Here is a 14,461-nt window from a genome sequence, read left to right on the forward strand (position 1 = left end):
CTGAATTATATTTGTACCAACTTGCCCCAACGAAGATATACATTATACATGCTTGTTTACCTGTGAATTTCCAGGTGCCAGATTTCTGGCGGCTGTGAGTACTTGGTCTGTGATCGTCAACATTTCCTCATGTGTCACCTTTGAAATCGGTTCACAGTGAAGCCGACTTTGCGCAACCACATGTGCACACCATGAACAATCGCCGGCAACATCACCGAAATAGTTGATTTCAAGGGAATATGTGTATCGAATATGAAAGCTTGATATAACGAAACAGCAGACAAACAGTAGTAGGTACATTCTGGATTTCGCATGCTTTGCTAGGTCGGGGTAATTCACCGAATCGCGAAAACCAGCCAATTTCATAATTGCATATCAACAAGTGCACGGTTCCTAGGCTACATCGAGCAAATTGGTGAACGACACCATGAGTGGTGTCATCATAAAACTATAACGCCGTGATACTGTAATAGCAGACGACTTAGCCATTTCGCTTCTCATCGGAGAATGGACAGCGCCATCTCGACCCAGAAGTTTTGTCTCGGATCATAGCAATTCTCGCGTGAAGTCAAATTCGCCCGGCGACCCACTTCCGTTTCCTGTCCAGAATCTTCCACAGAGAGCAACGTGAGTGTTGCTCTGTCAAGAAAGCTCCAACCTTCCAAATATCTGAAACGAAAGATCATGGCAAAGTGGGGAGAAGGTGATCCACGCTGGATTGTAGAAGAACGTGCCGATGCTACAAATGTGAATAACTGGCACTGGTAAGTTCACAAAGAAATCATGAACGGCGTCTTACTCAGAGTCACTGATTGCTGATCTCAACACGATCGAATCGAGATTCAACTTCAATGAGTCCAACTTGGTCGTGATGATATCATGATCGTGACCAGTTTGTCTCATTTTCTTTCTAGATCGAGTTTGTCCTCACCAACCTAGAGCCAATCGTCTCTCATTTTATCGTATTTTACAACAAAAGCAATGCTTTGACCATATCTTATTCATGGAAGCTGATTCGCATCTTGTTTTGTTGTTACATCGGGAATCTATTGTTTTGGCAACGCAGTTGAGACTCTAGATCATGAGAGTATCAAGTATGGTAATAACATAGACACATTGCTACTGTCAGTTACGTTGACCTAATAGGTGACCCGCCCATTCAGTGGTGATGGTCATTTATCGGTAGTAGTGTTCAGTGATTGTGTTGCCATGGAATTAGCTCCGCTTCCTCAGTCAAACCATAGACCCCAGAGAAAAGTCTATATTCAAACATGTATTTGATACAAAGAGAGCAGAGTATACGAATATGGCATGTTGAGGTGAAAAGAAAAATCATTGATTGCACGATCAGCATTGAACACAGGGGAGCCAAAACCAACAAATTACTGAAACCATTCGGTTATTTTCTTGTCTCCAAATCTGTACATCCACAAAACTACTACTGAGAATTAAATGAAGATTGGCAAATTTATGCAGGTTGTCACTCGTATTGCAAATGTTGAAATTTGTAGAAGAACAAATTTAAGGATAATACTCATGTCCATGTGATAGAAAGCTGTAGGAGTTCTACAACCAACTTCCACCCTCAAAACAGTTGCATTTGAATTGGTTGGTTAGTGAAAAACAGGCAATGGTTCAGTAAGAAAGCTTTTCTGTCCTCCTTTCATTATTACCATAGCGATCATAAAGCATAATTCACTCACATCAGCTGAAGTACATTTGGCATTGGAGTCAGTTCAAGTGTTGTAATTGTGAGCAAAAACTGTAAAAACATGCAAATTTTTGTGAAATTTCACAAAATGATTTGCAAGCAAGTTTGCAGTGTGTGCCTTGGTCACAAGTGAATGAAACTTACTCTTCCCTACCTAGCCATCAAAGCAAAGTTGCTACAAAGACATACAATGCAATGGCTCATTGAAGGATTTGGCTTGACTTGAAATCGTTGTGTGACAGTTTACTTTGAAGTTGGAGTAATGAAGCTTAGATGAACAAGCTGAAATACACAACATGGGTGTTATAACCTGCTGCTTGTAGCACCATTTTGCTTCTATTTTTAAAGATCTCATGTCAGTATGTAAAATTATTAGCAGTACCTTGCAATTTAATGTTCTTCATACAACATCTTACAGGACTGAGAAGAATGCCACCGCTTGGTCAAAGGATAAACTCAAAGAATTATTACTTGATTTGAAGGTGGAGAATGAAAAGGGTAAGTTACAACATTAGGAACTGATTGAATAAAGTTCTGCTTTGATATAAATGTACATGGAATCTGTCTCTGTCTGACTTGCTATCACAGACATAGATGTATAATTTCTAGTATTATAAGATAGATGTCATTCTCACTCTTAGTCACTTTGTGATTAGACGATAGGAATGTAATGGTGAGACTTACCATCAAATACTTGATTACCCCTCATCCTGCCAAGTTCATATGTCATCAGTCAGTGTTGGTTAAAGCCAGTACAGCATACCATGTCCCATTTGTTGCAGTTTAAGAAACTTCAATATTTGAAGGTCCTTGAAAATATGTCATAGGTACTGTATTGATAGTATTTGATACAGCATGTACAAGATTTGTACTGGCTTAAACTGCTACACTCTATCATGTAAAGTTAGTAACAATACATGTTATACTTCTTTTTACTGATTTAACAGATTGGGAAGTGATAGGCCTGGCAGGATAAGGGTTTAAAATTTAACATATGGACATTCTGTGCCTTTCAATATGTCAATCCGTGTCATGGTATATGGTTAAAGTAAATTATGTGTTTACTTTCAGAGTTGCCATCCCAGATTGATTAGAAGTGATGGAAAGATGCAGATACTTGCAATTTAACCCTTTGAATGCCAAAGTAAATTTTTGTCGCTTTTATAGAAAATAATGCCAACACACTCTAGGTTAATAGTCATATCTTGATTAAATTGTAGATCTTCCCAGGTTTACAAGCTTCTAATTGTCACTGGTTTGTTTGACCTTTGACCTTGTCAGGTTGTTGTAAAATAACAGAAATTGCTAAATGTGAAGGTGAAGCCACGGCAAGTAACAGAAAAGCAAAATTAATATTCTTCTATGAGTGGGACATCAAATTAGAATGGAAAGGTATGTATAATATTTGTCATATATAGGCAGATCTCACACACAAATATCATAATCTCAAAGTGTACCATTAACCAAGTCTTGTGTCATCAATTTTCCACTATTATTGCCAGGCCAGGGCTGGGTATAAATAGCAAGCTGCCCATGTTGGAGTTAGTTCATGCAAAGCGTGGCCTGGGTGGCGTCACGCTCGATCGCTCCGTAAAAATCATGCCAAAATGGTCACAGGCGAAGAAACTTAGGCGTCCATGCACATGTACCTAACTATGAATGTCTAGTGATTGAATATATAGATAAAATTTTATGATTTGAGCATAAATAAAGCTGATTTTGGTCGATGAATGTATTTTTCTTTGTCTTCAACTTGCGTGGCAAGCGGCCACAACAAAGGTCTGCAAGCTGTCAATCAAAAAAGGACGCGCTACAGGTGTGAATCGGTAAACGTTTGCGATGTCAACATGTTAGATACGCCACATCATTGTAATTAGATGGGGCGACCGCAGTGCAGAGCCGCATGCATAGGCACTCTTTAGCTGGGTAGTCTGCTAAATAGATCGATTTTCAGCTCGATCTATAGATTTTGTAGTCGATATGCCCACCTATTAAAACATCCACTTAGGTTGCAGTGCCGGCATGTCGACTATGGGATCGATAGATCGAGCCGAAAAGCGAGCAGACTACCCAGCTCGAGCCCCTGTGACTGCTAGTATGCCACCCAAGCCATAGCGCGTTCTCGCGTAGAAGTCGTACACGCCGCTATTTCCGATCGTTTCTTCCATAGAACTAGTCATTTTAAGTTAAAGCGGATTCAAGTTCTTTTATATTTTTCTGTCGTGAAAAGTATTATTATTATCGTCTTGCCGTTTTAAAAGATTTTTGATGACCTAAACGACATCGTGTGTTGCTCCATTGCCATGGAATCCGATGTCAAGCAAAGACGGTGACTTTTTTCAAGTTGAATAAAATTTCCTTACTGGTTGCGTCAGTCAATAAATAGAAATACTCTTGTTCACAATTGATTAAACCATAGACAGTGGACTGTCTCGATTCTCCCGTCTATGATTCGATATTAACTGACTCATTCTTTCTCTTCTTTGTCGATCGATGAAAGTAATTTCATCTTCAATACTCAGTCCTAATTTGACAGATGTAATATCCAAACATATATTGTCATTAGTTTCTGACCAACGTACAAAAACTTGGCCGTTCGCCAAAGCACATATCTGACGAGAAGTTTTGCGAAACAGTGAATAAACATATTGGATGAACAGCCATGACGATACCCAATGCATTAGGGGGATATTCATGTTGCAGTCTCCTCGGAAAAAAACCGGGGATGTTTAGGCGATAATAAGGGCGATGACTCAGTTGAATAAAAAAACTTTTCGGACATCTTATTTTTATCTAAGCGTACATTTGTCGGTTTGATGTGCGACCGTACGCAGATCGTTCATATTCTCCATAAAACTAGTCAAAACAATTCTGCGACAATGATGGTGTCTCTTCGTGAACGTCCTTGAACCCATGGCCGCGACCATTGTTTTTTTATGTGTTCCGTAGTTGATGATTGATAGAATTAATGTATCAAAATTTGAAGACACACGTGATTGAATCCTGTGATTGTTAGGAAATTGACGGTGTGTTGGGACGGTCACAGTCCACGGACCCTCTTGGAGCATCAGCAGTACGCAGTACATTGCATCCTTTCTGAGAATGAACAGCGTGTTTCCATAGCTACCATACGAAATCCGGCTTTGACCAATGTTCCTGTCCTGTTTCGGAGGATAATTTTCGAGCTGCGTAGCTACTGTTAAGGTTCAGATAGCCGAATCTTTCGTGTTCGAAAGGCTTATCGATTTAAGAAAATACTAAACTTTTGTTATTAGTTAAACGTTTACATGTAACCCACAGCTACGGGGCAAAGCCAATACCAGGTTGGAAAATTTCAGCGAGTCGCTCTCACCAGCGGTCGCGAGGAAAAAATACGTCGGTATCATTGATGCGCCATGTTTATTGTTGTTTGTACGACTAGTTTGAAAGTCATAGACTTTCTTAACGGTGGAATTCATATTGCCATTCAATATTTTACGCACTAAGTCACCTGTGCATTTAAATACGTCCATTCGGAAGCAGAAACGTTTACAGATTTTCGATGGTGATAACTAGCTTCAGGCCGTGACATGTCTCCAGTTACGAAGTTTACCCGATCCTGAACCGTTAAATAAATGTCGGCAAAATAAAACATCAAATGGCTAGACTTGGAAGAGAGAGAGAGAGAGAGAGAGAGAGAGAGAGAGAGAGAGAGAGAGAGAGAGAGAGAGAGAGAGGGGTAGGTCTTTAGGATGGATGGATACATTTGCGCTGCACAGATATCGAAAATGTACAGATACTTTCCCGAACTTTGACTAATTTTATAACAAGAGTAGAACAAAACCAAAAGTGTTGAAGTAACTCTTCAGATGCTTGATTCGCAAGTTTGCTAAAGATAGTTTATACTTACAGAAAATAGTCGCTGTATTCTTCTGTTCAAAGAAATATGTTCTTTAACATCACGTTTCTTATGATCGGTGATGTTACATTTTATTATTTCTATAAACAAGGTTATAGATTAATGCATCACGATGTTAATTTCCGATTAATTCAACGATTTCAAACCGTAATTATTTTTTTAGTGAGAGGGTTTTTAGTAGTTCTGTAGACGAAACGATCGGAAATAGCAGAGTATCTTGGCAATGGCACGACGTCTACGCTATCGTTTAGCTGCAATGATTGTACAGTTGAAGCCCGCGCCCGGGCCCCCGGGTAAGCCTAATTCGGAACGTAATACAGGGCTTGACAATTCCTATCGTCCGACCCCCGGGACAAGTGAAATTTACAAGTCAAGTCAAGGGCAAGTCAAAAATAAAATCTGGTCGCCCGCCGGACAAGTTGTTTTACACAACTTCTGGCGCAATCAACGCGAACCTAAGTTGCGGTTTGTGCATGTGTCGCCCGATTTGCGTTGTCGTTGTCGTTCACACAAAATAAATGTCAATCACTGACTTTTGTATATCCATAGTGACGTTCTTCTGAGATTCACTTGCCGACCGTGCAGTACTTCAAAATCATTTATGCGGCCTCGCGAGGTAGAAGAACATTGTTGGCAGATAGTTTGTGGAGTGATCGCCGTAAATATATGAATATTTTACGGTAATATTTGCACTAACGCAAACAAGGCATTGTGCATTTTCGCGAGCCAGAGCGTAATTTCTGCTCCGCAGACCTACGCAAAAACAAGCAAAGCTGTTGCCGTAAAGAGGCACGTAAATTTTACGACGATGGGCATTGTGTAACTCTGAGAAACAACGCTGTGATGATTTATAACGACGCCATGAGGACCAGCGTGAGTGGGATTGTCCGAGAATCAACGACTCGATGTGATGATTAGAACGATGTTTCTGACAAAAGATCTAAACATAAGCGTTATGATGAGGAAAAACGCCGTAGATGTTATCTCCCGAAATGGAAAGCACGGTGGCCTTGGTTGAAATATGACGGTTCCAAAATGTTCTATACATCGTGTCTCAAATACCCCACCATTGCCAAACCACTGGGAAAGCGAAATGCTTTTCTTGACGGATGCGGCATGTTTCGCGTTGAATCGATAAGGTCTAACGAGTTTCAATAGTCAACCGCATTTGGACTGTTTGGCGCATCACAGATGAGATCGTGACGGGGACAATGATTGTGGAAATTTTGTGGGTCCCGCTGAGCCCGATACGGTTTCACTTGCCAACACCCCGATCGCATGCACTCGCAATGCGTAAAACCGAATGACGACGACCAGCGACAGAAACTGACCAATCTTTTTACGACGGCGCGGCATTTATGCTTGCCAAACACGGAAGCCGATGTATGATACTTACTTCATTGATGTTAGGCCGCGTTCAAAAAAAATGGTGAGGGGGGGGGGCTGGAGGAATCGCGATTGAAATCTTATTTTTTTTTCAGACCCCCCCCTCAATACCCTCAAAATTTTCAGTCCCCCCCCCCCCCCCCCCCTCAATACCCTCAAAAATTTTCAAGTCCCCCCCCCCAAATTACCATATAGCCGCATATTTATTAGGAATGCACGCAGAGTAAAAAAAACATGTAATGTGTCGTTCTGCACGCAAATGTTCAACACTATCTCTTATCAGCAGGTTGTAGAGCCATATACCTAGGGCAAGTTCTTAATATCTAGGGCAAGTTCTTAAATTGATTCATTTTTAAATGCATCAGTGAACTTTTTGGATTTCTCAGTCTAAGCCGACTTGAGTTTATCCAACTCTGGCCAGTTCAATGGCACCAGCTGAAAAGCACACAAAATGACAATCATGAGAGAGTATGAAAATTATGTATTCCTAGCTACGTTTAACCAATTGTGAAAAAATGAGCACAGTGACCTATACAACTTAGATGCCACTTATAAAATGTTTTACAAAATTGACAATACTGGATTGGAAGGTTAAAATATTCCATGAAATTAATGTTTTAATCTCAGAAATTTTGGGTGTAATAATGACAAATTGATGAAAAATAAAAGATTCCGTTTAGTCACACATTTTTCCATTTAACTTAGAGTCTTTACTATTCAAAGTTTTACTTTTGTGTTATTGGTACAATGAGATGTGAAAATTTCATTCACTGCATAAACTTGAAATGAATGGTTTTATATATTGATTTTAAGTGATTTTAGAAAAACTGACTTTTCATCGTACATTTGTATAAGATCAATTATGGTGACCCCATCTTTTTTCTCTAATATTTGATTGTTCTCATATGCCAGAATTCAAAAATCCATGACTGTATCCTGGTAACTGTTAGTCCCCTAGTCTTCTATGTGTTGCTCTCTGGCTGGATCTTGTGTACAAGTAGATGTATGTTTCACTGTCAATTGAGTGTCCTATGACCGAAACTCTTTTTAAACTACATCAGAGTCAGAGCTACATGTATCACTGTCACTGCCAGTATGTAGTAGCAGGGCAGTAGTTGTATTAACTTTTTATTTTGACAATATTTTTGTTCAGTTTATACAATTGTGTTCTTGTTCTATTCCCTACAGAATGTTGAGCTATCCAGTATTCAGCTTGCCAACACAGCCTACGTGTACCGTGCATTTTCATCATTCAATTATCACAAATATTTAGACAAACGGGCTTTGTTGACAAACTGAATATTGTGTTTTTCAGCATGCTGTAGAGAGACACAAAGAAACTGTGTTTGATACATTGCATAGAAATATTGAAAAATTGTAAACAGTTGTAGCTCCTGCCCCATTACAAGGCAAACTTGTTCTACGAAAATTTAATGGCATTCATACATTTTTAGACTTTTTCGAGATTAAAGACATAAAATATGACAAAACGGTTCTAGATTTTGTTTAATTATTACTAACATTAGAACCATTGGACGACATCAAAATGTTGGGAGTCACAATATTTTCAGGTCCCCCCTATAGGCAGAGCAAAACTTTCAAGTCCCCCCCTCGACTACCCCAAAAATTTTCGAATCCCCCCCTGAATTCCTCCAGCCCCCGCCCCCTCACCACTTTTTTTGACGCGGCCTTAGACCTGCGTACAGCCTACAGGTCTGTGTGTTCCCGGCGTTATACAGCCTCTTGTGGTAGGGGACGTATAACGCCGGGAACACACAGACCGTACGCAAGGCTATTTCAATGTAAACTTTTGAGAAAAATCGGCGTCAACATCGGCGAAAATTACCAAAATAAGAAAGCCCTGAAAGCCGCTACGGAATTCGTCGCAAGTATTTTGGTCCTGATTATTACAAATGGAGGACAAGTAAAATTTTTGTGAGGACAAGTGAAATTGAAAATCCACTTGTCCGACGGACGAGTGAACTGGAAAAAAATTGTCAAGCCCTGGTAATAACGTCGTTAGTTGCAGCGGCGTGGTGCTGTACCTTTGTCATTACTGTTGAAGTACACCTGTTCATAGCCCTGCGTACAGGTCTGTGTGTTCCCGGCGTTACGCCGGGAACACACAGACCTGTACGCAGGGCTAACCTGTTCATTGCTACAAGCATCGAGGGCTTCACGATTTCCCAGTGTACTGGTCTCGCCGTTATATTCAGTTACGTATAATCTGTTGTTTGCATGTCAACACATTGGCCTGTTTACAACCTTCTGTGCACACTAATCGTGACCGTAATTTACAAAGACATAAACATTTGATCCCGCCCGTGAATGTCAAAGGTGAACGGGGTTAACTTGATCCCGGGTATCAAGTCCCTGGCCTTTAAACAATTGTAGGGTTTCAGTTTGTCCTTACAAGATTGATGAATTTAGTTCTCCAATATTTGACCCCTGTAGATTAATTTTGTAAGAAAGTGTTGCAATCAGTTTTCTGTCAGGATTTTGTAAATGTCTCCCTCTATAATATGCATGTAAGTGTTCAGCCTCATGGCATATTTTCTAGAAGTTTTCATTTATGTTTAATCAGTGCTTTGGTCTAACTCACAAAATTTGCAGTCACCACGTTTAGAAAATCATCATCCAGATGTGGTTTTCCTACAAACTAGATCAATAGAGACTGTTCTCAGCTATCACCTGTCCTCTGTAGCTCACACTGCATGGAATCTATCCGCTATGGAAGTTTCCATGAATGTTCCTTTAATTACAGTGACATGTTGATGAGAGAGATATTTATAGTAACAGCTTTCTCTGAAATATGGAATGTTGATAATATCATTATAAAAGGTAAATGTATACATAATGCTGTCTATGTAGTTTCAAAGGACATATTGTGTTTTCTCTTTTGAAGGCACACTTACAGATTGTGACACTGAACTTACTGGCAATGTGGAAATTCCTAATCTGAGTGATGAAAACGATGTTGATGACTTAACTGTAAGTATTATATGTGTCTACAATCTTGTCTAGTGTAAGCATTCATTGTACATCAGTCAACTCAAATCTGAAAAGGTATAGTCACCTTTGACATCTTGGAATGAGTTGTTGCATCCACGTCACTCTGTCTGCTGACCATTCTGCCAAGTCAATTACAGTGTGATAACATTTAGATCAATTGCACTGTCCATTCTTATCTGCATACAACAGTAACATACCACATAAGTCTCCATTAGAAAACAATTTGGACCAAAGGTTATCCAGTCGAAATGTTGCTGTTCTTCTTCTTTTGATTTTTTTCCTTTCTCAAAATTTGAGTTCATAAAGTCAACGTGACTGTAGGACATATGAGTCTATGGTGACTTTCATAGATTCTGATGCATGTAAGTGCAGCCGTCACTGTACATTAGCTGCCCAGTCCAACAGATGCAAAGTTGAGCATAACTTCAGAAAGTGGAGTATGCTCTGAATATAGTCCAGTTAATGTCCATTTATAATTTCAAGTATACATTGAATGATGCAACTAGAACCTGTGGTATTCTGTGTCACCTTTCCGTCATCCAAGTCTTGTCAGTAAATCTAATTAAACGGCATTTTTCTTTTCCAGTTTAATGTGACAGTCAAGAAGGACACTGAGGAAAGCAGGATTTTAAAAGAAATTATGAGAAAAATGGGTGTAGATGTTTTGAAGAAACAATGTGGAATGTATATTAAATCATTGAGAGAAGGTCAGTGAAATTGACTTTCACTTTGTGCCAACTTTCCTCAAGAAAATTAATATGCATCATGCCATGAAAATCGGATAAAGATTTATTGCTGTCATGATAACGGTTTTGTATGTAGTTCGATTGCAGAGACTGCAAACAAAAACTTCATTTCTTATTACTATGAAGTAAAGTGTTGTACTTTTGGAAATTTTCCGTTCCATGTCTTACTTTAGAATTAAAGTGGATTGAACTAAGCTGTAATCTTTATAATTTAGTTATTTGTTTATGTTTTCATGTTTTCAATGTTTAATATCTTTTTCAGAGTTCAGTCAAGGCATGATTTTACCAACAAAGGGTGAATCTGGTGCAACTGTCAAAGAAAATGCTAAAAAAACAGTAAGGATATTATTCTTCTTGAACATATCAGTGTTTGTGTTATTCACTTTGCAAAAATTTCATGTAGGCAGTCCATCATCACAAATTTGTTCTACAAGTTATAAATAAAAAATGCCTTAATATGAGAGAGAAAGAGAGAACATAGGAATTGGCATGGATTACTTGTTCAAGATCTGTGAGATCACTAGAATTCTCGAAGACAGATATTCCCACCACACTGATCATTGTGCATGAAATAAGGAAAAGCAGACATATCTCAAATTTGATTCCTATCTGATATTGCAGACGCAGACACAGAAGAAAAATGGAGTTATTCCGCAGACAAAGGAGACAAAAAATTTAAAGCTTGGAGTTAAAATCCCAACCAGCAATATAACGTCACAACAAGAATTCAAGTGCAGGGCATGCGAGTTGTATGAAGTTTTGACAGATGTACAAGTGAGTCAGGAATTTATCTTTTTCAGTGTCCACAAACTCAGTGACAAAGTCACTAAATTCAACCATGTTTTCAGCAATTTTCGAGGGTTTTTTAAAGACCAAAGTACCATTTTCCTAGTGTAATTTCTAAGATACAATAATATTAAATATCATTTTACCAACAATGACTGATCATATTGTAATTTTAGAAAATGGTGAGTGGCTTATCAATCTTCCAGGACTCAGTTTTATTTTCAAGGATTTTCCAGGAACATATGGACCCTACTTTTATTTAGTATTTGACAACTCTGCAAATTTTCACTGATAGATCTGCAGATGTTGACATCAATTCGTTTGCTTCTGATGTAATTATAATTTTCTAATTGTTTTTCCAGAGAGTTCAAGCTTTCATGAGATCAAAAGCCGAGATGGACGTTGAACCAGAGGGTCGTTTCACACTCCTTGATGGCAATATCAGTGGACAATTTATTGAACTGGTGAGTTTTATCACTCACTACCCAGTCTTCATAAAGTCGTAGTGGCATAGGATTTATCACTGACTCAACCTAACAATTTTCTCTTAGATGCAAGAAAGTGCACCTCTGAATTGTCTACTGGCATGTGGCTGACCAAAAGAGATTTCTAGACATTCCTATATTGACTTGCAAGTGCTTAAAAGACTGTAAGAACAGTGATATAGAATATTCATGCATGTGAGAATGGGTAACCTTTACTACCAACTGTTTACAGAGTCTGCTTGTCCCACCACTCAATGTGTTAGATCTACCAGTATTCTGTGTATTTCTGGTTGGCCAGCCATGTACACACTGCATAAAGTATGTACTATTACATTTCATTTGGCACAGACATTGATTTTCTAATTTGTAAAAAACTGTTTGCACTTCAAGTCAGTCTTTGTGGAGTCAATTAATAAATTTCGCTATTACATCACTCCTATACCGATACATGAGGTGTGGTTATTTCCCTGGGTTGTTGAAAGTGAATGGAGGTTAAAACTGAGATGTGACACAATGCAACTGAAGTCACCAGAGAAGTCTGTATACCAAGTAGAACACATAGAAATGCCATTGATTTTATTCATGTTATGGTCATACAGGTTCCCAATGTGAGGATAGTTCAAAGATGGCGATTCAAGTCATGGCCAGATGAACATTACTCCACTGTTACCCTTGAACTTGAAGAAAAGTCGGACCACACTCAACTAAATCTGGAACAAATCGGGGTACCAAACAACGAATTAGACAGAACAAAAGAAGGCTGGGAGCGATACTACTGGCAAAGTATTAAAACCACGTTTGGTTTTGGTTCAAGTCTTTTTTGACAGGAGTTTTAAAGTTTTTATTTTGGATATTTTTGAAAAGAGTAAGTTATCGACAGATGATTGATCACAAATGCAGAGCTATCTTTTAACATTGGGCATTTTCATCAAGACTATCATGTCAGCTAAAGCAAACTTGATGATTCAGATTCTGTCTTAATCTTTATTTCTCTGTCCTTGTGATTTTAAGTTTTCTGTTTTTGTGATTTTTTTTAACTTTTTGAAAATTTTACATGAAACACCTCAACAAGCACAATTTGTGAAGTTTTTAGTCTAGTATTTATTGTACATAGTCAAGCAATCCCTTGCATTTTTAAGAAGAAGGTAATTTACAATAGTGTTAAACTGCACAAAGTGAGCTGTTGCAGTAAAAATTGTCAGGTACTTCCTCAGTATTGTTACTGTGAAATCATAATTTTTTGTAGCTTATGTCGTAATGTTTACTACTGACACCCAAATCTGTCAAGGAAAGCAAATGCTGGGTGCCATTTGGGTTAGAATTGAATGCAAATGCAATGGTAAAACTCAAAGCAGTCAGCATTTTGACATAGGCACTTGCTGATGCAGCTCAACAAATGCTCTAGTCTACCAGTCTACTTACTTTTCAACAAAAAAAAGAATTTTTATAAAAAAAGGAATTCTTTCACCAATAGATTGATATGCTGTCTGAAAACTTTTTGGCATCAATTTCTGTACATGATTGAACCGCAAAAACAGTGCCAGTTCATTTTTCAAAGACAATTTTCAAATCACCATTCCCATTACAGGTTCAGCCTTTGGTCAGTTATTCAAAGAACCAGTTGCTAAAGTTCCAGAGCTAGAGATAATTGATTTCAATTGTACGAGAACTCCATTTCATGAACAAGTATGTAGATTATAAACCCAATGCAGACCTTTGACCTTGAAAACACAGTTGCATTATAATCTTTTTGGAGCATGGCAAGAATAAATGTTTTGATTTTGGATTGGGTTTATCATTTGCAATATTTCAATGGTTGTATTCTGATATGTTAATTTTCCATACCTGACATAGCTAAACTTCTCACACAAACACCATGACTGCCTGACAGTAGAACACCTTCATTTGTTACCAGTGTATTCAATGGTAAAGTACCTGTCTGCCTCATATGATGGCCTTGATTTCTTGTCATACCAGTACTTTTTTTATAATATAGCAGGCATTGGAAAAATAGCTGACAATTGGAATCTGTAACGGTTTTGAATCCTACCAATCCATGGTTTCTGCTGTCAGTACAGATCAGATAAATGTAATGGTAAGTTGGATCATTTAAAAATGTGCATGTACACAAAGTTGGATTCAGAGATTTACTACCTTTCTCCTGAGCTGTATTCTTAAATCCAGAGAACGTGTAATAAAATGAAATCATGTTTTTAAGTCATTATTAGCAACTTCTTTAAAGATTCATCCGGCACTCCCATTTGGTAACATTTTTAAAACACATTTTTTTAATGCCAACGGTCGATATTTGACGTGGCGACTGCGCGCGGATCGCGAGATATCGATAAAAACATGTCATTTCCCGAGCGTATTTTTCACATCCCGAAGTTTTACGATCGTTTCTGATTATGACACGAAATCCACCGAAGGTTTGTTG

At 38.4% G+C, this 14,461-nt stretch overlaps 2 protein-coding genes across 2 annotated transcripts in view; one reads left to right on the forward strand and one right to left on the reverse strand.

Moving 5' to 3' along the window:
- Positions 1 to 509, reverse strand: part of LOC139148924 (cation channel sperm-associated auxiliary subunit gamma-like) — a 34,940-nt gene extending 34,431 nt beyond the window's left edge. The window contains exon 1 of the mRNA XM_070720378.1: positions 61 to 509. Within this exon, the coding sequence (XP_070576479.1) occupies positions 61 to 366 (306 nt within the window). The 5' untranslated portion in view covers positions 367 to 509. The remainder of the gene's footprint in view (positions 1 to 60) is intronic.
- Positions 510 to 594: 85 nt separating this feature from the next.
- On the forward strand, positions 595 to 14,245 carry LOC139148925 (activator of 90 kDa heat shock protein ATPase homolog 1-like). Its single transcript, XM_070720379.1, has 9 exons — positions 595 to 764; positions 2,130 to 2,209; positions 2,993 to 3,103; positions 9,901 to 9,986; positions 10,594 to 10,714; positions 11,016 to 11,089; positions 11,375 to 11,527; positions 11,902 to 12,003; positions 12,624 to 14,245. Exons 1-9 carry the CDS (start codon positions 685 to 687, stop codon positions 12,846 to 12,848), a joined length of 1,032 nt encoding a protein of 343 aa, XP_070576480.1. The 5' UTR covers positions 595 to 684; the 3' UTR covers positions 12,849 to 14,245.
- Positions 14,246 to 14,461: the final 216 nt, after the last annotated feature.

This window comes from Ptychodera flava, chromosome 14 (genome assembly GCF_041260155.1).
Source record: "Ptychodera flava strain L36383 chromosome 14, AS_Pfla_20210202, whole genome shotgun sequence".
NCBI classification, from domain to species: Eukaryota; Metazoa; Hemichordata; class Enteropneusta; family Ptychoderidae; genus Ptychodera; species Ptychodera flava.